This window comes from Triturus cristatus, chromosome 12 (assembly GCF_964204655.1).
Source record: "Triturus cristatus chromosome 12, aTriCri1.1, whole genome shotgun sequence".
In the NCBI taxonomy this organism is placed as follows: domain Eukaryota; kingdom Metazoa; phylum Chordata; class Amphibia; order Caudata; family Salamandridae; genus Triturus; species Triturus cristatus.
Genome location: NC_140595.1, coordinates 92,179,883 through 92,203,265, shown reverse-complemented (window position 1 = coordinate 92,203,265; position 23,383 = coordinate 92,179,883). Strand labels below are relative to the sequence as shown.

The window sequence follows — 23,383 nt, the reverse complement described above, 5'->3', positions numbered from 1 at the left end:
AAAAATAAAGCATCCTCCATGTAAAACATGCACATGTATCCGAGGCAAGGTAGAAGTCTTGAAAAACCCTCAAGTTAAAATAAAAATAAAAAGTCCAAGAAGGATCACGTTGGGTAGGTGGACCTCCTAGCACCAGCAAAACCTGCAAAGGTTAAAGGAATGATTGGGCTAAATAACATCTCTTCACAAAGCTTTGGTTAACCTGGAAGAAGGCGGCTGCCGACAAATGAGCCCTTATAGAGCGTTAGTGCTACTTACTTCAAAGTCAAAGAAAGATCGTGAGAGATTGGCATTCCTGGAGAAGCTATGGTCTACAGAAACATATTGGTGAAAAACATAACTTTTGCAAGACTTCAAAATGAGTTTACCACCCTTGAAAAAATATGTCCAAACTCACCTCAGATGATGATGGGATACAAAAGCTGGGGGAGCTTTTGTGTGTGATCTAATGATGGACACAGGTGTCAAGAACGGCCCCTTTGATTCAACACCAGAAGAGTGAGGTTGATTAATGACAAACATGATTCTTCATATCCTATTATGAATCAGTGGGTCAACAGGAGTTTAGCTGATACTGCCTAAAAATCAGACTCTTCCCAAAACCACCAACAGGAGATACAGCAATGGTGCCATGGGTAAACCATCACTGCTTTTAACACGAGAGAGACTATTAACCACATTGGGTGAAGGGCTTTATACAGTCTCGATACAGAGTCAACCTGGAAGGTTGTCACATCTCTTAAGTGTTAGATATACACTGTGCTTTTCCGCACTGATGAATTGCTGAAAAAGCAGCGACAACATTGAAGGGAAAACTATGCTATTTGTTAAGGATTTGCATTCAGTATAATATATAATTCCACCCCAAAGCTCTTCACAGCAATTAGTTATTTTTATTACTACTGGGAAGAGGAGGAGCAACAATCCCATCCCTCATCATCACTCCATGCGCCCTTCAGCCGCGGATCACGGGATATCACAACACACTAAAATACAGGCAAGGTGTAGGTATGCACATTACAACTACCAGGCTATTTTCACCTCCTTTGGAGGACTCATTCTGATGCACAATACCCACAACTCCATACCAAACTCTGGTACCCCGGTGACCAAAACTCTGGCAAACATTGTGTCACTCTGGTGACGTGGCAACAAGAAAGGGCAAAGTTGCCATTCTGAGAAGCACATATTCCCCAACTGAGCGAAATATATAAAGTTAGACAAACAGTAAGCAGCCAAGGAATTGTTAGAGACATAAATATACTTTACACATTCAAAACCGATGAAACAATTTAAGAAATTCGATTTATTTTTCATATTTGATCGACCCACTTGCTCTGCAAGTGGTTTTAACAAAGTGTAGATTTTGCAATGGCCATCCCGAGTACAAGTTGACTAAACTGAGAAGTCAACAAAATGTAGCTATGTATGTCTCACGAACATGTACCAAGAATAAAAGCAACAGATAATTAAACCAAATTAGTCATGAACATGCCTTCTGCAACCTCCTTCCAAAGATTACTTGCAGGATATAGCACTAGAACCTGAAGTACCTTGATCCCTTTAGACTCGTCCACAAATATCACTGGCAAGGTGTGTGTTGCTACCAACAGACAGCCGGAAACCTTCTGGCTTTTCTTTACATTGTTGTATTTTTTAAAATCTGCACTTGTATAATATGATGAAGGACATATTCGACTTTACCCACTAAGATGAACCATGGAACAGGATCAATAAATCCATATTCTAGATCAAGAGTATTTATTTACTGAAAAACATTCACATTTGAAATAATAGTAGTAAAGGGGGTTAACTTGAAAAACATTCTCCCCTAAAAACCTTTTAAGCCTGGATTAGAATGAATAAACTTTGGTTCAGGCCAATATTATTTAGAGAGTCAGCTTCTTGCTTACACCCAAGGTTCCTAATAAACTTGCAGCAACAATCAATAATTCACCTAAAGAAAAAGGCATTAAAACGTAAAGAACCATTATCTTAATGTTAAATGTAAATTCTCAGAGCGCTGCACGTGAACTGCAATACTGAGCTACACCCCTGCCTCTTAATATGGATGCCGGAGACAACAAAATAACGCATTCTTCCTGACCTCTTTACAGGACAGGGAAACTCAAAGGGCTTTTTTTCAAATACATAAGGTTCAAGTCTGCAGAATGGAAGGTGCAGAAGGACATATGGTTTACACGTTGTGCATGTGTTTAGATTTGGCAAAATTCTAAATGGGATGAAATGGTTTGTGAAACAAAGGGAATGAAAAGCCTGGAGACAAACAACCTTATAGTAGTAATGCCCAAATGACTTCCTCACATCTATTATTCTTTTCTTGCACTAGTAAAGCACTGCATTTTCAAAGAAATTGTCTTTTGCGTGCTAAAAGAACCGCACAAAACGTATAGAGAGACATGAGGCCTTTCCCAATATTAATCCAAGACAACTTGCAGTGTTTTCCTGAATGAAAAAGAGATGTTCAAACATAGTTTTCGTCGAAAACTTCAGGTGCTTCTTCCCAGCGTACAGGATAGACTCCTTCGGTCACTTCCCCAAGTTTCATGGCCCAGACTGCTTAATTATGATCTTCTGTCTCCCGGAGCGGGCAACAGAGTCAGTTACAGAGGGACTGGTCCCCAGAGCTGCCGCCATCGCCGCATTTGGCAGCCCATGGGCTGTGATATACTTCTTGTAGGCCTCACGGATTATCTTGAAGGACCGGATGCTGGAGTAGGGAATATCTGTAATAGGGTCCCGGTACTGGGCCAGTTTGTGGGTGACGGGGCATATTTCCTTCACCGGGACCTTGGCTGGCTTGGATTTTGGAAAGAAATTTCTGAAGGTCACATCATCGCTGAAGGTGATGAAAGTGCGGGAGCATTTGCCAACAGTTGCTGAAACGGAGGAGCCATCTGCATTGTGCTGAGTATCTTGGTCTAGCCTGGGAGGGGACATAAATGTATGAAAACAAATGACAAAATAGTTCAAAAGATCAGAATCATTTGAAATAAAGCATTTAAAAGATCTTTTGGGCTGGGTGGGAATCTGTACTAAAATTGTGATGATTTTAAGATGGGCTCTTCAGTAGAGTATTGAGGAAAGCTGCAATTCACCAAGTTACGGAATCCGCTTATAGAGAAACAAAGAATCTGAATGCCGTGCACTGATTTTCATGAACATCTCGTTCTTGTTAATAAAATTCTGTTATACACAAATTCAACAACAAAGTGTGAAAAATGCCTAAAATTTGACTCCCATGCCTAAACATCTGGAATCCAGCAATATGAGGAATGCATGAATTTTATGCAGAGAATAGGAAACCATGATGTTCCACAAAAAAAGGTCCAAGCAATCCATTTTGAAGCAATTCACTACAATCTTCTCCACTTACCGATTAAGTGTGAAACATGCTGCATGGTTTAGAAGAGCACAGATATGCCACAAGCAGGGCGGTTGTTTGGCAGTGGCATACTGGATCATGACAGCAGAATTTAGCAGGTCAGAAGGAGAAGTGACTGCCGTGGGAGTGGGATGGGGATTGTCAATGCAAAGATTCTCACAATTCCCTGTACTTATGACAACTTTATCTAGGGTCTCAATCATGCATTCCTCTTGGGAAATATAGTATTCGATTAAATTAGGACCACAGGACCAGGAAAGCACAAACGTAAATAGGCAAAACTATTTCCAGGAGAGAAGAGTGAAATTTGTTGACAGTACTGCTATTTTTAAATAGGACTGGATGACACATCTGTGTCTGCAAGATGCAATATTGCTAATTCTTTCAAATATACATAGAGTGGGCTTTGGCTCCACCCAGAGAATTATTTTTGTCACATTTCATGCTATTGGCTATTTGGTATATCATTTCACATTCCAAGAAGTGCTCTCTATAGAATGCACGAGGACTATTTACATCCTCTCTCAATCATCACGCTGTTTGTCAGACTCAATTCTATATCTCCTATACATACTCTACACAGAAAGCAATCCTTTTTTGCTACTTTTTTTCCCAGCATTCCTAAAGCCAGGAGTGTAGGATATAATGGGACAAGGAGCATTTGTGCATGCAATATTTTAAAGAGCATTTGTAAACGCATTTGCTTCTATGTGTAGGCATATGAAAAACAGATGTGCCGGCAGTGCCAATGCTTGACTTTATTGGGCCAACATACTTTGGATACATGCAAATCCTAATAACATATTTATCCTACAGCAAGGTAATTAAGAAATGTTTGCAGACATGGCGAATAGCGAGTTAGTATGTACACGTACCCTTCGACGTCTACGTTCTCATCCTTTACATTGACTTCAGCAATCAGAGGCATGGTTGTCGAGCAGTAGCGTATAGTCGAGCCATCCCACTGCTGCTTTTTATGAACCTGTTTTTTCTTGTCAGCTTCCAGCCTCTCATAATTCTCTAAAAAGAACCAATGTGTAGGGAACAGTCAAAATTGGGAAAACTTCATGAAGAAGAAACAGCTCTCTGTTGCATCGATGCCACTGGGTGTGCCATGCATTGGAGTCTGCCCAACACTAAGACATTTCTTGATAATACACAAACCTGGGAGATGACTATCCGCCGTGTCTGCTACTTAGTCAAAATCCATACCAGTCCAAGCAAGAGTCTTTTGTGCCGATAAGCAGCAGTAAGGACATATGGCTCTAAACAGCACACATCGAGTAATGAAACAACTCTAGGACTTACGTGGGTTCTAGTGAATCTAAGCTAGTTTAAGGAAACTTGCTCAAAGGTTCGAGCAAGAAAGGAGTCATGCCTGCTTTAGAGAGTTAGCAAAATTCATTAAAGCCTTGTCTTCTCTCTTGAGACATACAATCAAGGGGCCTCTTAAAGTCTGGCTTAAGTCCCAAAGACGACACCAGCCCACTGGGCACAAAATAATGACCACTCCTGTATCTCATTCTACCTAATACTCAAAAGTATAAACTGGAAAATGGTTACTACCAAAGTAAGCTAGAGTAAAACAGCAATCATAAGGTGAAGGCTTGGTAACCAAAACACATACAAAATTTGGCACAACAGACTACATTAAAGACTTTGGGCCACATCAGTGCCCTACAAACGTCTCTGCAGCAATCCCTAGCCTTTACTAGCAGCAAAGCACTAATGACACAAACTTTAGTTTGATGGATTTTAAGAGTTAAATTCATTGCCTACATGCAAGGTATCTGAATGGATTAATCACACTGATTTAAAGGGCCATCTCCTTTGGAAATGGAAGCATGGCAGTTTATTCTAATACAATGATTATGTTCCAGTCTTCCAACTACTCCTCACCGTTCATCCTCTTTCCTTTCCTGTTGGCCCTATTCCCCTGTGTTTCTGCCTTCATTTTTATAGGCTCTTGGGTGCTCAGAAAAGTCCAAAAGCGGTACTGAAGACTTACCAAATAACGAGCACAGGAATGTGTCTGCTGTCACTAAGACGCAGAATCACTAATGACAGGCTCACATAGCGACGAGCTCCAGAACAATCGCAGGGTTGTATGTAATTGCATAGAAAAACGATTTCATGGAATACCATTACATCTAAACTGTTTGATGGAAATTTTAAGAATGAATGGCATTTACCTTTTCGTAGAAACCAATTCATTGAGAGTCCTTGGTTGAAATAGTTTTTTGAAGGCTTATGTATTATGTGTAAATACAATGGTTGCAAGTCTTAATTTCAGAAACACTTCTGTCGGAGATATTTAAATCAGTGCTTTACTTCAGGGAACATTAGTTCATTTTTATATCGTCTACAGTTTCAGACAATTACTTCGGATGCTTTTAATTCTCTGAGCCATCATTACCCATAAATAACATCCATGGCTCACCCCTCACAACTCCTAACCACCACCAATCCCTGCCCCCTAAAACCCTCACCACACCAAAACAACACAAATCCCAGGAGCCTAAAAGCCCTTTCTACCCCAAAAATCCAGAATCCCTGAACCCTAAATTCACTCACTACCCCAAACCCCACTCTTTCCTGAACCCCTTTCCATGCCTAAACCCCACCCATCCCATACCCCTTAAAACTCCTCAGCAAACCCAAACTCCACCCTTCCTTGAACTTCATAAAACCCTCACTGCCCTTAAACAGCCATCCATGCCCCATAAGAACTCATCACCCTAAACTACTCATTCCCGAACCCTAAAAACCCCTTTCTACATCTAAACTCCAGCCATCCCTGAATCCTTAAAACCCCCACTACCCTAAATTCCACCCCATCCTGAACCCTAAAAACTCTTTACCACCCCAGCTGCTACCCATAATTGAACCTTAAAAACCCTCACCAGCCCTAAACTTCGCCCATCCATGAACCCTAAAACCTCTCGACACCCTTACACTCCACCCGTACCTGAAATCTAAACACCTCACACACCTAAACGTCACTCATCTGTGAACCCCAAAAATCTCATTCTATGCCCTAACTCCAATTATTCCTGACCTCTAAGGATCTCCACATCACCCTAAACATGATCCATCCCTGAGCCCAAAGAACCCACAATAGTCAGACTCCGCCCAAGTTTAATGTCATTTTGGATTTTCTTTATAAGTATCTTTCCTTTACAATGCAAAATGTTTCCTTTAATATTCGATTTTTTTTATATATCCTTAAAATTGTCTTTCCTTAAATTTGGTTTTCCATGATTTGGTTTTCTCCAATGTAGTTTTTCTATGAATTCACCTACTACCCAATTGCGCTGCTGGTCATTCTAAACATTCATCTGGTGGGAAGCCCCGTCATCAACTTGTACTGGAAATTACACTTCATGCGGATCTGGAGACAGGCTCCAAGCCTACAAGTGCTACAGTGCACACCCTGACCATCAACGCTGCCCATCATGCGCCATACTCTCCCCAGTGCCAGACTCCGCATGTCACACCCATCTAGTGACAGACCCTACACCATCAGGAAAGCCTCATAATTTTCAAGACTCTCCCTGCACAAGGTGCAAGACTGAACTGCACGTCAGAAACACCAAGATGAGCCGATGCTCAAATATGACAGTCTCTCAACCTCAAATAACCAAAACAATGAGTGAAACTAGGGAAGATTTAGTTCACACTTAATAACATTTAATGATTTACTTCCAGTTACCCTACTCACCTGTTGTGTTTTCATTTCCATTTGACAGCCCCAGTAAACGGAAACCCAACCATGCTGACCTCAAACTAAATGACTCAATATCCCCAATGTTGACCGAAGTCAATCCAGACGCACCTATGAATGGTCCCAGACTATCAACGCTGCCCATCATAAGCCACCATCGGACTGTGGCATCAGCGCTGCCTGCCATCGCTTGGTCAATCGTTCTCAGCAAGGCTTTAAAAAACTGTGAACCCCCTACTAGGAGTCTTTTTCTCACCTGTTTCATGTTTTTACCCCTAAGGACAGGACATGTTGCCAGACAAATGGATTTGCTCCACCTACTCATCATGAGGCGTTCAACAAAAGACTAGATCTTTGATGAAAGGAGGTACAATCAGAAAGTATCCCATCCACAGTGGGTGACAAATTCTCTATCATACGCAGCTATGAGGTAGCAGGTGGGGTGACAGCAGATTATAGTTGGCGTAATTGACAGATTGTAAAAGGTTCATCTGTAAAAGTCCAGCCCATCCCAGATAAATGGGATCCGTGCCTTTTGTCATGATTGCAGTGTGGATAATTTGTATTTTTTACATGTGTGATATTATGGAATGTGTGGTAGCACTGGTGTTCATCTAGAATAGCGTCTGCAACTTAAAAAATATAGTCTTTATACGGCAGGCATGCCCAAGCTGCCCAAGCCAGGGTGGACTTAACATCCTGTCTGTCTTTATGCTCAAGGCCCTCTTCGAAATGGGGTGCTGTTGTAGGCTTGCTTGGGTGAATCGCAAACCCTCCATTGAGCAAGATTTCCTCCTCTTTCCCAACGCCTGTTTCATTGGGTGCAGGCAGCATCTGTTCAAACTGTATTAGATTCGCAATCTCTTAAGCCTTTTATAGCACAGGAGAAAATCAGCTCCAGAAGTCGTTGTTGGAGCAAAACCAAAAATCTAGGCTCCGAGCTGGAAGTTCTCTTGATCCACTTGGCATCCCAGTACCAATGATGCCCTCGCCAGCCAATAATCTGAACTGTGACCCACCTGTTTCCAGTTAAATGCCACTTAGGTTTGCTAGGCCTGTGGGCTACATTTAGGATGATGGCCTGCTACTAATCCTATCCCAATTCCAAACTTCATGAGAGATTATGGGTTCAGGAGGAGGATTGTGTAGTGAGAAGGTGAGAGAAGTAAGGGGTTCATGGGGGTGCCAGTTTAATTAATGGAGGAGGAGAAAGCAGTATGTATGCAGAGGGGGAGAGAAGTAAGGGGTGAATAAGAATGTGATATAAAGCTACATTTACACAGAAAAAGGGCGGATGTTTGTTTTGCAGAATAGAGGGGGTGAAATAAAGGAAATTGGCTGATAGAGAACTTGGTTCACTATGAGAACAGAGGGGTAGTTGTGTTAATACATATTGCTCATAATGAGGACGGGGTGAAAGGGTATAAGGGGTTCAGACATTTTTGGATTGTTTTGGTGATTACATAAGATGTTGATCTATGGTCATTGTAATGATGGATATTTGTTTTATTGCTATTCACAGTGTCCCCTGACGAAGGGCGCTCTTAGCCCGAAATGCACTGGGTTTTAAATAAATGCTGCTTTGGACGAACTCCTGCTTTTGTCGTGTTTCAGCGAGAGGTCCGGATGGGCACAGCTTTAACATAAGAAACTTGAAAATGGCATAACATCCCCGTGTGGATTCTGAGTATCAGTACCCAAATATGGAGATCTAATAAGAATTGAATAGATGTTTAAAAATGGATTATAATGGAGAAAAAATTAATTATTTGCCAAAGCGGCGCAATGCAGCTGTGCAGTCGGTTTGGGGCAAGAGAATGCCCCACCCAATCACGCTGTCATTAACTTGTCCCCAAGAACTGTGCCCTGCTGGACAATTACCAGAGGCTCTGGAAACTGCCGCTAAACCCCAAACTACATCTATGACTTGAGAGGTGATGAGGAATTCTCATTTGGGTGCCAGGAATTGGGGATATTTTTATTACTTCTTTTCCGGAAGCCCTATGGCAGGGCTCCAGAGCTTCTGAGAAGTCTTGCTATGCATTGATAGCAAGCCATACCAGGTAAAACAGATCGTATACAAACTTAACTTTCAGTCTGAAAACTATGCCCCACTGACAGTCCTTTTACAAACACTAATGTGAAATTCTTCAGACTAGACACCACCCACTAGCCATGTGCCACAGACATACTTTGTCCTAGGCAGCTTCAACGGTTTAGCCATAGGATTTCATTGGCTACTGGGTCACATGTTAGTGAAGTGCTTAACTACTATAATAGCTTAGAGCAGTGTTTCCCGAACTTTTTAGAACTACGAACCACTTTTTAAAACAAACGTTTGCCGCCCACCTACCTTTAATAGACATGAGGCGGGGCAATTTTTAAATAGAACTAAAGCATGGTGTTGTAGCACATTGTTATTTCCAGGCGGCACATTTTCCATTGAAATGGCCACTAAATTTGCACAGAAGTACAGTTATACTGATTAAAATCATATAGCACACACATGATAATGTGTGGTAATCGTGTTTCTTTGAATATTTATCATTTGTGCATCACAAAGTGTCTTGATTTGTTTTAATCCTATTAAAATCTCTGTTTCCAGCACACTTCAGAATTACAAAAAAATGCTTCATTATTGCTTTCCTAGCTTCTGGATGCATACAGCTAATTTACAGGTATTTACATTTTGTTGTGTATTGCAAAAAACAAACATGCTGCATTGTTACATAATTCACTTTAAAAACTCCTCTCACTTTGCAGTCATCGAAAAAACACAAACACCAATCTCAATGTTACAAGAATAATGCAGCCTGACATTCGACCCCTGTCTTTGAATTACCGGCCAATGTGAATTGAAATACAGAATTTAAAGGCAGCCTTATTTATTGCTCCGACTTTCTCGATCCACCAAAAATTAAGTTACGACCCACAGTTTGGGAAACCCTGGCTAAAAGTCCTATTTTAGACCCAGGAGGTTCTATAACCATCTGTTTGTAGTATGCATTGAATTTTTAACTATTCTATTAACCTTTTAATAATGCCCTTCTCTTCTCAGAAGCAAAAGCATTACTACACATTAAATATATGTGTAAAATATGGTGGCATGCTGTATTGGACATTCTCATTGCCTTCTAACCTCCTACCAACACCTACAATCGGTATCACAACCCCCGGAAAGGTAAACGCCCCAATGGACCTATATGGCGTGCTAGTGTGCTTTTGTATTAGTGTTAAACACCGTTATCAACACATGCAATTGCTCTGAACCTCTAACAGCACAAGGCAAGGCCTCAAAGTTCATACTTTTGACTTACCTAAAGAGCGGATATTCAGCTCCTCTGTAATTTTGGCTTCTTCAAGAAGCTCCTCCTGCGTCAGCGGTCGGTCAGTATGAGGCCCCTTCTTGCGCTTCGATTGCACCTGACGCTCCTGCACTCGCAGGAAGGTTTGGCGGGTGTGTTCTGTCGTGGTCTGTCGAAGGTACTTGCGACCTTGAAAGAGGGCAGAATAAGGTTAAACAATGCACCGACAACCATAATGCATACTGCTTAATCACTAGCCATAGACAAGCCCCCTAAAAACATTATTCACAGAGAGAAGCTACAGAAGAAAAGAAAAAAAAAAAACCTTCCAACAAGTAACCAGCTCAAATCGCACACAGCGAGTCTGACTGAACAGGACTGTTAAATATTTAGCCTTTCTGACAATTTATTATGTGACTGTAGTGCTATTGACCCTTTATGAGACTGAAAATAGTTTAGTCTTAAGTGTCTCAGAAACAGAGAGAAAGCAGCAGATAAGGGTCTAAATCAAGCACTGCAAGCAGAAATCTACTGAAATCTCAAATCAAATCAGCAAAAAATAAAACACTTCACCTGAGAAGTATTAAACAAGCACTACCAACGCCAATGAATCTCAATTTTGCGGCCAATGGCTTTGCCAATGGTTTCCAGCGATGCTGTGCAGCATAGCTTAAGAAAGACTATAATTATTTGGGGACGGCCACCAAGCATGTACGCGCCTAAAAATTGATGCTAAACACAAGGAGATGAAGGACGGAGCGCTTTCAAACACTCACCCCCAGTCACAGATCTGGGTTGAATCCATCATCATTCTTTAGCTCACTTCGCCACCTCAGTTCAGAGTTCAGTTCAAATTGAGGCTGGTACTTTTTATTTACCGAATTGTGTTGGATAGGTATATAAAAAAGAAAAATACATGGGAAACCGTGGAGCTGCGGCGGGAGACGCTCACTAGTGCAAGAGCATCACCGAATAGGGTGAAGGAGAAGCATATGGGCGAGAGAGAGTGCAACACAGAGCATGGTTGAGTGAGCGGGAGAGGGGCAAGAGAAGCACACAAAGAAGACAGCTGGAAAACACATGCTCTCTTGTGGAGTGCTTGACCAAAAGAAAAAAAAAAAGGAGTGTCAGAAAAGTGAGCAGTTGAAGGACTCAAGTAATGTGGCTAAGTTCCGGGAGAGGGGCAAACACAAGTAAAGGAAGTAAAGCACACACAAGCTTACAATAGGGCTTTTCGCAAGCAGACCATTTGCACTGCGTGGTAGGTGAAAACTAAAAGGGAACTGCAAGAGGTTTTTTTTCAATTAAGTGGAACAAAAATGAACCATTGAAAACAGATCAGAACATACCTACAAACTTAAGATACAGAAAATAAAATATACAGTTTTACAGTGAAATCATCATGTGACAAGAAAAATCTGGTAATCATTTTTAGGCCAGGTAAACGCTTAAATATACATTGTTGGATTCCTGGGACTTCTATTGCATTTGTTTTTCATGAAAAGCAATATATGTCTGCATAAAATGGCAGCCTTAAGACCACATTTTTCATAAAAATCATAAATCTATCCGCACAAATCAGTTTTTATTGGGGGGGCGAATTTCCATTTGTCTGAGCATCACCCAGCACTCCCTCGAGTCGAGCATCCCTCATAGTGCCACCCCATGGCTAGGATCATTTTTTTCCATAGTGTACAAAAGTCAATTTCATGATGGCGGGAAAACCAGTTCCCTCTATCGGTCAATTATATTTAAAAAAAGAAAGTGTAATTCACAGAAGTCACAATTTCCCGAATCACGCTTTTAAATGGCAGATAATAGTGTAATCACGTTCAATACCACCAGGCAATTTTTTTTTTAATGCCCTTATCTTCAGAACTACAGACTGGGCCACTGGAATTATGCAGCAGAGGAGGACCAATTTATGCACAAGAGTGGGCTAAAATATGCAAGAAAAGAAAATTATGCTACATAATGTGGCACTTTTTTTTGCATTACCTTATTATTTTTGAACTTTTACACATGTGAACACTATTAGGGCGAAGGTTTCATCTCATTAGTACCATTCTGGCACCCAAATACAGAAATAAATCAGAAAGGTGAGCAGTCAACCTTTCCAAAGGCTCTTTCACAGTGCACTGCTGCATATTTAGTAAATGTTGACCCATATGAGGTAGAACCAATTTTTTGTTTGTTAAAATCAGCAGATTATGTGGCAAACAAGGCAAATCTATATTCAAGCAGAAGACACAGCATCCACAATATTGCAGAAATCCTGGAGGCCCCAATTACAGAACAGATTTAATCAAACAAATGAAAGCATGTTTTCTGAGTAAAGCTCTACTTTCGTGTCAAGTTTGGCACATGTTCATTGAGCAGTTTTTGGCTGTAGGTGCTAAAATGGGGGTGGGGGTGATCTGGATTCACCTCTCCCTTGTAGGTGTTTTCCCCCTTTGTAACTGGCCGTACCATAGCTTACTATGTAAATGGAACGCTGATGTTGGTTCAAATCCATCCTTAGGGTCAAATGTTACAGGGAAATCAAAAATGCCTTTACAATGAAAAGTGGTTCTGAACCACAACTACGAAGTTTGGAGATATAGATATATCTATATCTCCACACATACATACATACATGCTTTGTATCCAATATGGATGAACATCTCAGATACAGATGGCTTTTGGGGCATCTTGTTTACACAGTGGGGAGAAACATATGATCATCCTCCCGCACTTCAAATGGGCAATACAGTCATACCCACTGGAGCGATTACAGAAAAATCGACAATACATTCATTTCCTGCATCAGCTCCAATTGGCACTAGTAATCCCTAGTAGATAGGTTAGGCAACTGTCTGTGTTTGCCCAATAACCTATAAGATATGAAAGCAAAGCCGAAATGATTGACATATAAATATATGTGTACACACATACTGGAGACACAACTTAATTAAAACCCATCCACTTACTATCAGTAGTATCATCCTGCGGCTGCGGGACAGGAGGTTTCTCCTGCCTGACCTTTGGTGCACTGCTAGCAGAAACTTCTGGCTTCTTGACTTTTGGTTTAGGTTTTAAGCTTATTATTGGTTCCTAAAAACAAAAACAAGTAGAAATGGATGATTAACGGATGGACTCAGTCTAAGACCAAGTCAAAAGCAGGCTATTTTATTTGGAAAAAATACATAATATTGTCGGGGGGAAAAATTGGAACCATTTGTGGAATTTTAGAGATGGAAGTCAATTCATGCTAACTAGGGATAAGTGGGGAGTGTAGTCACTTGTCCACCATTTATTGCAGTTGAAGGATCTCCAAACGCACCCGATGCAATCAAGTTCATTACAAGTGGAAAGTTTAATGCAAAAGGCAAGAAGGCCTAATGTAGGATTAGTGAAAATGAAGGAATAGAACTGGTTGTAAGCAGACTGACTGCAGCCTCCAGTCCTCTGGGGAGGAAGAGGACCAAAAGACTCAGTCACTCTCTGAAATTATATAGAAAAAGTCAATGACCCGCACACCTGTTTTTCTCCAAAGTTTATCGTGGGTATTCATTTCGGGGTACTATCCTGGTGTGTGCTCCATCCTAAAGAACCAAGAAATATTCAATGAAAAAGCTGATACAAAATGTATCAGTCCCAGAATGCAGCCACCTCCATGCAAGATGATGGTACTGGGCGTTACGTTTAGGTATAAACGACAGTGGGGGCACGGCCACGTTTAAGCACAAACAACTTACAAAGCGGTTGCTCTGCACAATCGGTCTGAATGTTGAAGGTAGGGGGAGTTGACATAATTGTAGCGCACGCTTTTGTAGCATGCTTGTAAATGTGTCTAAATTCAGGTCATGGTACGGGTGTATCATCTTTTAATTTTAATTTCCTACAATCTAGTATGAATTAGGTGAAGGGTGTTTGCAGGGTGGATAAATGAATTGATTACAGGGGTCATGGGATATCAAATATTTAAAGGTCTATACAAATTGTTATTTATTGAGTAATTAAAAAAAAAAAAAGTATATATATATATATATATTTTTTTTTTACGGCGTTTTATATAACGCGAACTTGACCCGTATTGGGCATCAGAGCGCTTTACATAGAACCAGTTGCGTTACATGAGGACACATTCATTTTTGTTAGGCACGGGGAGATTAAGCGATTTGCCCAGAATCACAGGATGTCCAGCGTCATTGCCGAGACTCGATCCCAGTTCCCCAGATTCGAGGTTGACCGCCCTAGGTTCTCTCCTCAAACGCTTTTGATATACTGTTCATTCTTACACTGTAGTTACCCCTGAAGAAGGGCGATACAGTCCGAAATGCATTGGGTCAAATACTTCGCATTAATCATGGAACTGGGGATTTTGACATGCTGTGTTAAAGGGTAGCAGCATCATACATGCACTTGAAAATCGGAATCACCATGTTTTACATTTCAACAAAACGAAAAATAAAACGAAGATTAAGTGATCAAAATGGTTGAGATGGATTAATTTCTGGTCTACGATGATTTCATCATTTTATATGGAGGTAGCTGCATCCTGGGACTGATACATTTTCTATCAGCTTTTTCATTGAAACTCTCTGAAATTAACCATGATGGGAGCAGGACTAGATGCTGAAAATGAAGAAATGCAAAGAGGCCAGCTTCCCCTTCTAGGAGCGAGGTCTGGGGACTCAAGAAATGTTCATTACAAATCAATTGGAAAGCAAAAAAATTAAATCTGTCAATCTGTAAAGGGTGCTCTGCCACACTCCTCCGTTGTCAAACTAGACACAGACATGTATACAGCTCCTCAACACAAACAAAACTGCACATTCTGACCTGGAAGCATTCCTCATGTATGCGAAGGAAATAACTGTCTTTGTTTATTTAATTTCGGAAGCTGTGCATCGTTATCAAATAACACAGTAAATGGGGTTTGATAACTGGGGCGGAAAGTTGTCCAGGCCTACACAGCAATCATGCAGACAAATAGGTGAGGGGGTGTGGTGGGGATACAGTAGTTGATTAGCCGGGGCACAAGGGGTAATGGGAGATAGATCATGATAGAGGAATAAGACAGAGAGAAAGACGCTGGGGGCATCTTGCTCAAACTAAACATAGCAAAGGCAACCAGTCACATACAAATACATTTCAATGCCAGGTATACATAAAGACCCCCTCCTTCAGAGTTTAATGCAGACAAAATAGTGTGGAGCATGTAATGAAATCAATTTCTAACAGCTGATGGTTCAGATTATGTCCTTACATCGATTAGAGATGCAGAATGGGGTGCTTTTAAAACCGGACAATGGTTAAGGTGGCAACACACTTTCTGGCTAAAGCGCCATTGCAGAAATCTGTTCCAAGATATTTTATTTACAGCTGCTTTTAATGCTCCTGATTCAGATCAATGATCACCTAGAAAACCCATCCAAACGCTGAGCACATGGCCAACTTCAATCATTTCAAACTGGCAGGTACAGACATCAAGAAGTATGTGAGGAATGTAGGTCTGTGCCAATATACAGCTGAGGTAAGTACACGGAGAAGGATAGCACAAAGTCCAAATTCTAACTATGGTCAAGAGTCAAATGCACACTTCATCTGCACTTGTCTGCAAGGCGGAGTGCTGCCATTTGATACACGTTTTAGCTGCTGTGATCTTTTATTTTACTTGTGTTAGGTTAGAAAGGCCAATATTGAAGACAAAGTACCAGTTACAATGGATTCAAATGCAACATATTTAGAGTCATAACAAGGAAAGGAAGTCTGCAATGAGTGGAAAGAAATGCATGGTATTTGTGTATGTCAAAAGCAAACTGCGCCTTACCCTGTATGCCTTGGTCACCACACGGCGTTTTCTTTTCGGTTCATCATCATCTTGATCACTAGTTGGATCATCCCCCTCGTCAATGTCGAAATCCGAATCCACCTCATCCTCACTATCTGAATGCTCCCCTTTGTACTCGTCATCGCCGGACTCCTGACAGAGGAAAAACAGAGAAAGGTCAATGCGCAGCAGACTGTGAACGTACATCTACAATACAGCAATATGCGGCTCACCGAGATTGAGAACTAGACAGACACTTGTGAAAGGAGTACACTTATCTCAGGTCCTGCAAGCGCTGCTGAGATTCGTCTTTGCTACTGGACATCTAGACCATCAGAACACTTATCCTATTCAATTACCTAAAAGTTATCAGAAGATAATTAGTATTGTGTTCCCCTTGATAGTTTTCCAATATAAACATATGGTGCTTTCATTTATATCTTCAATGAGCCATAGAGGTATTCTGGAATGCATAATAAGGAATTACACAAGTTAAAGTACTCAAATCTTCGAGTGAAGTCCTCAACATTTCCAAGTATACAGCATGTTTTGAAGTTCACAAACTTCTAAATACAAAGGACACACTTTTTGGGCAAATAAGGTCATTTTGGGATCAGCCTCTTAGTCATTTTGTACCTCAAAGAATCCCATTGATGTTCTTTTTGAGTCTTTTATATGTGGGCTATTGAGGACTTCTTTTGAAATTCAGTGAATTTCAAACATGGTCATGTTATACAGTTAATTTTCATCAAAGAGCTTCCAGTATAGAAATCTACACGCTACTGATGTTCTTGTTAAGATATCTACATATATAAAACATTGCAAAACTACTGAACAGAATTACACCAAATTTACAAAAGCACGCCAAAGAATCTGTGTGCAGATTAAAGTGGTTATCATTGTGTACCGTTTTTTTAAAATTAATTTTTACACACTTCTCAAAAATTATCGAGTGGACTTTGTAAACGTTGTATTGTAGAATGATGTTTAACGAAGTTGCCAAACGAAGAAACAGTAAAGTCCTACAAGGAGGTCCACCATCTTTAGGAGAACTATTCTTCCAATCACCGAGAGTGGAAGCATCCCCCAACAAGTCATAGAGGCTCTCAAGGAACCAATTGCTTGCCCTATATTTCCCACCAGTAGGTCATCTTTGTTGTGATAAATCCTAACCCCTAAGTATGCCAGACGAGTTGCTCTGGAGGTTCCTCTTTTCTCAGCATGGGGAACAGCCTGGGATTTCTGCCAATTAACACGCAGCCCTGATAGAAGGCTGAACTCCTCCAGCATGGTTTTGGTCCCACCAAGTCCCCTTCTGCATAGTGCAAGAAGCGCAATAGGTCATCTGCGTATAGTTCTATACACAGGCTGTGCCCCTGTACTGTCAAACCCCTAAAAGCTTCGCAAGTTTTATTGCGCGTGCATCCATGGGTTCCATAGCTATGGCGAAAAGCAAGGGGGACAGAGGGCACCCCTGAAGCATTCCCCTTTCCACCCAACGTCTCACAGATATAGTTCTACCCAGGGCTTTAATTGGGCCGGGTCTCACCGGTGCTGAGCAACAGAAGTTTTTTAAACGAGGCCTAGAAACCGGTCTGTAAAGGGCACTGTTTTGTGCCCTGCCACAGGCGCTCCGTTTTGAATACTATTAACATAATCAGCATTCGATTTGGACTTTTGTAGATTCATCCTGCCCATCCTTAAGTGTAGACGCCTTCCAATTTCAACATAGAAAATTAAGTATGTATTTGATATCTAACTACTTTGAAATCTGAAATGCGAGAGTTAAACACAGGAACCAGGTTTTATTCATAAAGGATTATTTTTGCTATCAAATACTTTTATCCGTCTATGAAACAAAACCCAGATGATATTTAGAGGGGGGGGGGGGGGGGGGGAGAGATTTTTGGGAAGAGTAAAAGTTGATTTCTAGATTATTTCACGCTGCCACATTCTATATCACATTGTCACTGAACATCTTCTATTTTCAAATCCCTGATGTACACCATGATTTTCCGAAAATGTTTTCAAATTCAGAAATCAAGTGTGCACTTCTCAAGATATAGTGTGATTTTAACTGAAAGTTAGTAGTAAAAGACAATGGTTTTCAGCCCAGAACTCCATTCGCAACGTGAGATTTAACTGTAGATCTTCTGTCGTTTTTAAACACTTCTTAAGTAATGTAGCGGGAGTTGGACTTAATTTACTCTATTACTTTTAATCAAGGCTTTATGTGGGTCGGGTCTCACCGGGTCTGAGCACTGGCAGTTTTTTTTAACCCCTTCCATGCTGCGCAGATTCCGCCGCTGTGCTGACGGAATCTTGCGCGGGCGTGGTCATGACGGAACGGTTCCGTCATGAGCACAGCTCAACCGTGGCTCATGACGGAACCGTTCCGTCATGAGCACCGAAGGGGCTAAAGGGGGCCTCGAAACGGGTCTCTATTTTGTGCCCTGCTGGCACAGGCGGTCTGTTTTTTCCCGGACTGCAGTGACAGCAGGCACATCCATGTGCACATGATCCCACTGCTCACTTCACACTAGTGGAGAAGTTACGGCATGACGTCATGCCAGGTGAGTGTGGTTAGGGAAGGGAAATCCTTTAGTCACTTTCTCTCTGGGTTTCCCTTCTCTTTTTGAAATTCAGGAGCAGCAACATTGTCATGGTGTCACCAGGGCGTGAAGTGGAAGCTTTTTCAATATTATATACTAGCCATAGTTGCTGCTTATTTATCTTTTGCAACTAACAACCATTGACAAAGCCAATAGTCCTGACTTGTTGTAGGTGTAATGTTACTTGTATCATATTTGGATGCAATGACAGAAACAGCAAAATACAAGTACGGCTGCACACTATGCTAAGCACAAATTTTTAGCTTGCGTGTTTTTAAGCCACGCCCTTAATTACACTGGCCACGCCCCACACCAGTTTTTTCATCCCACTTAAAGCCCTGGTCCTACCGGTGCACACTCTGGCAATTGGTCTTGAATAAAGCAGCTGTGTCCAAGCTATAAAAGGTTCTCCCAATCCCATGTGTGACATTACCTTGTATAGGTAGTGCCATTCCAGGCTGGTGAACGCTTTTTCGATGTCCATAGCAAATATGGTTGGATCCACTTTGTTGTAGTCATCATCCCCATAATCGCTAAAAGACGTCTAATATTAGTCGCCGTGTTACGGCCCAGCATGAATCCCGCTTGATTCGAGTGGATCAAGGTCATCATGTGGGGAAGCAAGCGGGTTGCTAAGATCTTACTCAGGATCTTTTAGTCAACGTTTAACATTGACAGCGTTCTGTACCCCATGCCATCAGTCTCTGGTTTGCCCAGGTTCAACATAGGGACGATTACTGCCTCTCTAGTGGAATCTGGTAAGAGGCCAGTAGCATTGCCCACATTATATAACTCCGTCAGCTGGGGCGCCAATTCCAGGGTATAGGTGGCATTAAATTCCACCTGGAAGCCATTGGTTCCCAGGGTCTAATACACCCCATATGTTTGATGGCGCATGCTATTTCCTGTGGGGAATATCGTCCCCCAGTGGTCTCGCCTCCTCCTCCCCAGACGTGGTAAGGAGTTCCCTTCCAAAAAGGCACGAGTCGTCGAGGCATTCATTGTTGTAGCACTCTTATATAAAGACAAACAGTACCAGGCAAGGGCATCATTAATACCCTCCTAGGAGTATATTCTACCGCTGACCTCATCCTCCAAGTCCAGTACTGTCGATTCCCTCTTGGATGGGTTAGCTAGCCAGGCCAACAGGGAGCCGGATTTGTCCCTCTCAGCGTGTCTCTTGTAAATGTACTGCTTATAGTCAAAGCCTCTAAGGCGTTCAACTTGTGTGGCGGACTGCTCCTGTGAGTCCAGGAGCGCCACTTGTAAATCCGGCCACTCTGGGCGCTGCAGCTCCTTTTTTCTAAGCGCTTCCATAGCCCTCCAGACCTCCCCCAGCAGAGTGTTGTATACCCTTTGCTTCCACTAGACAGTGACCTCGGAGCACCACCTTAAACGCGTCCCATCTACTTGCGGAGAGGACGCTGTCCCAGTATTATTGTAAAAACAAATTGGAGTATTTTCTCACGGATCGTCTTCCTAAAAACTTGGTCCTCAAGTGCTTCAGGTTTGAGTTGCCAAGTGGAAATACACAGTAGGGGTTGCCACCACCGCCGTCACAAAAGGACGGGATTATGGTCCGATATAGTACAGGCCAGTTATTCAATAGCCTAGACCAGGCTATGGACACCTGGGGTACACACAAAAAATATCCAGTTGAACGTGTACCTCGTGGAGTCCTGAGAAAAAGGAGTAATCCCTCCCAGTCGGATTCATCTGTTTCCATGGGTCTGCCAGTCCCCAGTTGTTAACTGTCACTAACCCGCATGCTGTGCGTACTGTCTGGGAGTCTAATAGAGGGAGGTGTGAGCGATCCATGTGAAGGTCAGCCACACAATTAAAGTCACCTCCTAAAATCGGAGGGCATGAACATGCAAGATGTAATCTTTCTTTGTCCAAGACTTTGCCAACTTATTATGTTTTCAGCATTTGTCTAGTGCGTTTCAGCTATTTGTAAGTTCTTACAACACTCTGCAGTATTCTTCCGCAATGAACTGAGTTTTGTTTTTGTTTGTGCCTCTTGTGAAAAGTGTCATTTTGTGAAGTTTATTTATTAATGGTTCAAGACAGATTCACTGATTGTTCAAAGTTGTAGTCTGAGGTTTGCATTGTTCTATGGAGAGTACATCGTCAAATTTTACCTCTTTTCTTATTTACCGAAACTAACAGTAAATTCTACAAAGAGTACTTCTTGATGATGTCTTATCAAAAATAAAAAAATAATCTGTCCTCACATGCACTCAAGAAACTCAGTTACTTCTAAACATCTTTATGGATGTTGCTACTCCCCTCTTTTTCAGCTTAAGACTTTATTTAGCATTGGGTCAACTTGAAACGTCTACTACTAGCCTCCGTAGCCTACCATTGTATAGGCCTACTCTTCAATGGTCCTATCAACTAAATTTAGGGATGTACACTTCCTCTGGAAGGCAGAAATACTGAACCAACATTCCCAGACATAAGCATAGCATTCGGATAACAGAACTCAGAAATGAACTGGTATTATATAAACATGTTTAAAGTATACAGATTATACTAATTAATCCATTAATGGTTTTAGTTATAAATACAAAGATGTACTCGTTTTTCTCATTATACCAATAGTAAGAACTATATTTCATGTCTAATATTCCATTTCTTACAAAGAGTAGGTTTAACAAAGCCTGTGTTCATCAATGTAATCCATTTCAGTGCACCAGTTTTCACCCTTTTACTCTTATGACGATAGACTTAAATTTACAACTACCTTCTATTCTAGTTTCCATGAAAACGATCTTCACAAACGTGTACAATCACCTGTATTCTCGTGGAAAGAACAGCCAGTACCACACTTCTCTATCATTAGGAGACAACCATAAAGATTCTGTCTTTTATAAACAGTGGAGATTCTGCTAAATAAATCCCTTTGATGGACTTCTCAAATCTTGGTTTCTCAAGGTCAGAGCCCTAAGCCGTGTTTTAAATTTTGAGAATTAACTTCCTACTTTCCTGAAGCAAAAAGTAAATTATCATCTGTGAGGTAAATATTTTAAAGTTAAAAAAAAAAAAAAAAAAAAAAAAAAAAGAAAGTGATTATACAAAAAAAATGTTTATTTTATATATCCATACTTTTTTGTAGCTAAAATGTATTTAAAGGAAATGAGCCACCTTTCACCTTATCTAGCAACATTAAAAATAGCCAAATTCTTGTGGCATTCTCAATAGTGATCTAGAGTTCCTGGGCTGTGAGAGTACAAGCTTTGGCAGTTTACAACAGCCTTGTATACCTCGTCTTAGACTGCACCCAAGCTTCAACCCGCACTATTATACACAGTGATTGTTATTTCCCCTTTAATTAGCAATCCAAGGGGGGTCGAGTGCTGGCAATAAACATGAGTTGGAGGGGGATATCGCCCACCTTCTTGCATGACAGCAGGTTGGATTACATACACAGAAAGAGACAGAATATCGCTGGGAGACAGTCATGTGAAAACATTGAAATGGAAGAGACAGACACAAGGTCATGCTGTAAGATTTGAAGTGGTAACAGGAGACACTCAGAATAACTCCAGTCTTCAGGATAGACAACATCAAAAGCGTAACACTAAGTCCATAAAATCACAGTGCTATAAAGCTGCATCAATGGCAAAAGCATGCTGTAAAAAGAGAAGCAAGCATAATATCTGCAGAAAGCGTCCAATATTGTCCACCACTGGGTTTCTCGCTCTGTATGTTACGTGCTTAGGCTCCCTCTAAAAGTCCTTTCAGATTTCTAATGGAGTTGGAGTATTTCACTTTGCCTACAATAGGGCAGAACTGCTCTAAAACTATCTGTGCATTTTCCTCCAATCTAGAAAGCAATGTCTCCAATGTTTGTGTTGACGGATATCGAGTCAGTCATTCGATACACATGATTTCATAAAATTATACAGAGCAGTTAATGCCCCTTATCAAAGCAGTCTGCATGTTGTTTATTAGATGGGGCCAGGGACGGTGGTTGCCACTTTTATCACAATCCTTGTGAGGATATTTTTAACTCACTACTTTCAAAATGTTCTCTTCTCTCACAGTTGATCTTATTCAAACAGAAGGCACGGACCTAGTCTCATTTATGGGCAGAGGCGAAGGGACTTTGATTGATTTCATCGCCCTTTCTGAATATTTTAAACCTCAATCTGTGATCTTTTCTATCCCTAAGGTTTGTTTTAGTGGTCATTATCCACTATCCCTCCTCTACTTAGAGATTTAAACTGGGGACCCTTGCGGGACAGCAAAATTATGCCCCATAACCTATGATAACAAGCATTTGCAATGCAATAGGTCTCGCATTTACGGGAGTCTGAGCTATTGACATTGCAAATAACAATGCCTTTTATTTTAGTTTTCGTTTTTAAAACATAAATAAAAGGCATTGACATTTACAATGCCAATAGCTTAAACTCGTGTAAACGTGAGACCTACTGCATTGCAAATGCTTGTTAAACTCTGTAACACTGTCTGTGAATTGGGTCGAGTGGCAATGCATGAAACAGATTTGTGTAT

The 23,383-nt window shown here is 41.2% G+C and overlaps 1 protein-coding gene across 2 annotated transcripts in view; it reads right to left on the bottom strand.

The window, feature by feature from the left end:
• Positions 1-1,287: 1,287 nt before the first annotated feature.
• VPS72 (vacuolar protein sorting 72 homolog) overlaps positions 1,288-23,383 on the bottom strand; it is a 45,705-nt gene continuing 23,609 nt past the window's right edge. Inside the window, exons 2-6 of one of the 2 annotated variants that reach the window (XM_085639342.1) lie at positions 16,251-16,403; positions 13,405-13,528; positions 10,448-10,624; positions 4,282-4,426; positions 1,288-2,947 (exon numbers count right to left, since the gene is read on the bottom strand). In XM_085639342.1, coding sequence (XP_085495468.1) covers positions 2,566-2,947; positions 4,282-4,426; positions 10,448-10,624; positions 13,405-13,528; positions 16,251-16,403 — 981 coding nt within the window. In that variant the 3' untranslated portion in view covers positions 1,288-2,565. Of the gene's footprint in view, positions 2,948-4,281; positions 4,427-10,447; positions 10,625-13,404; positions 13,529-16,250; positions 16,610-23,383 lie in introns of both variants that reach the window. The other variant, XM_085639343.1, reaches the window with a different exon arrangement.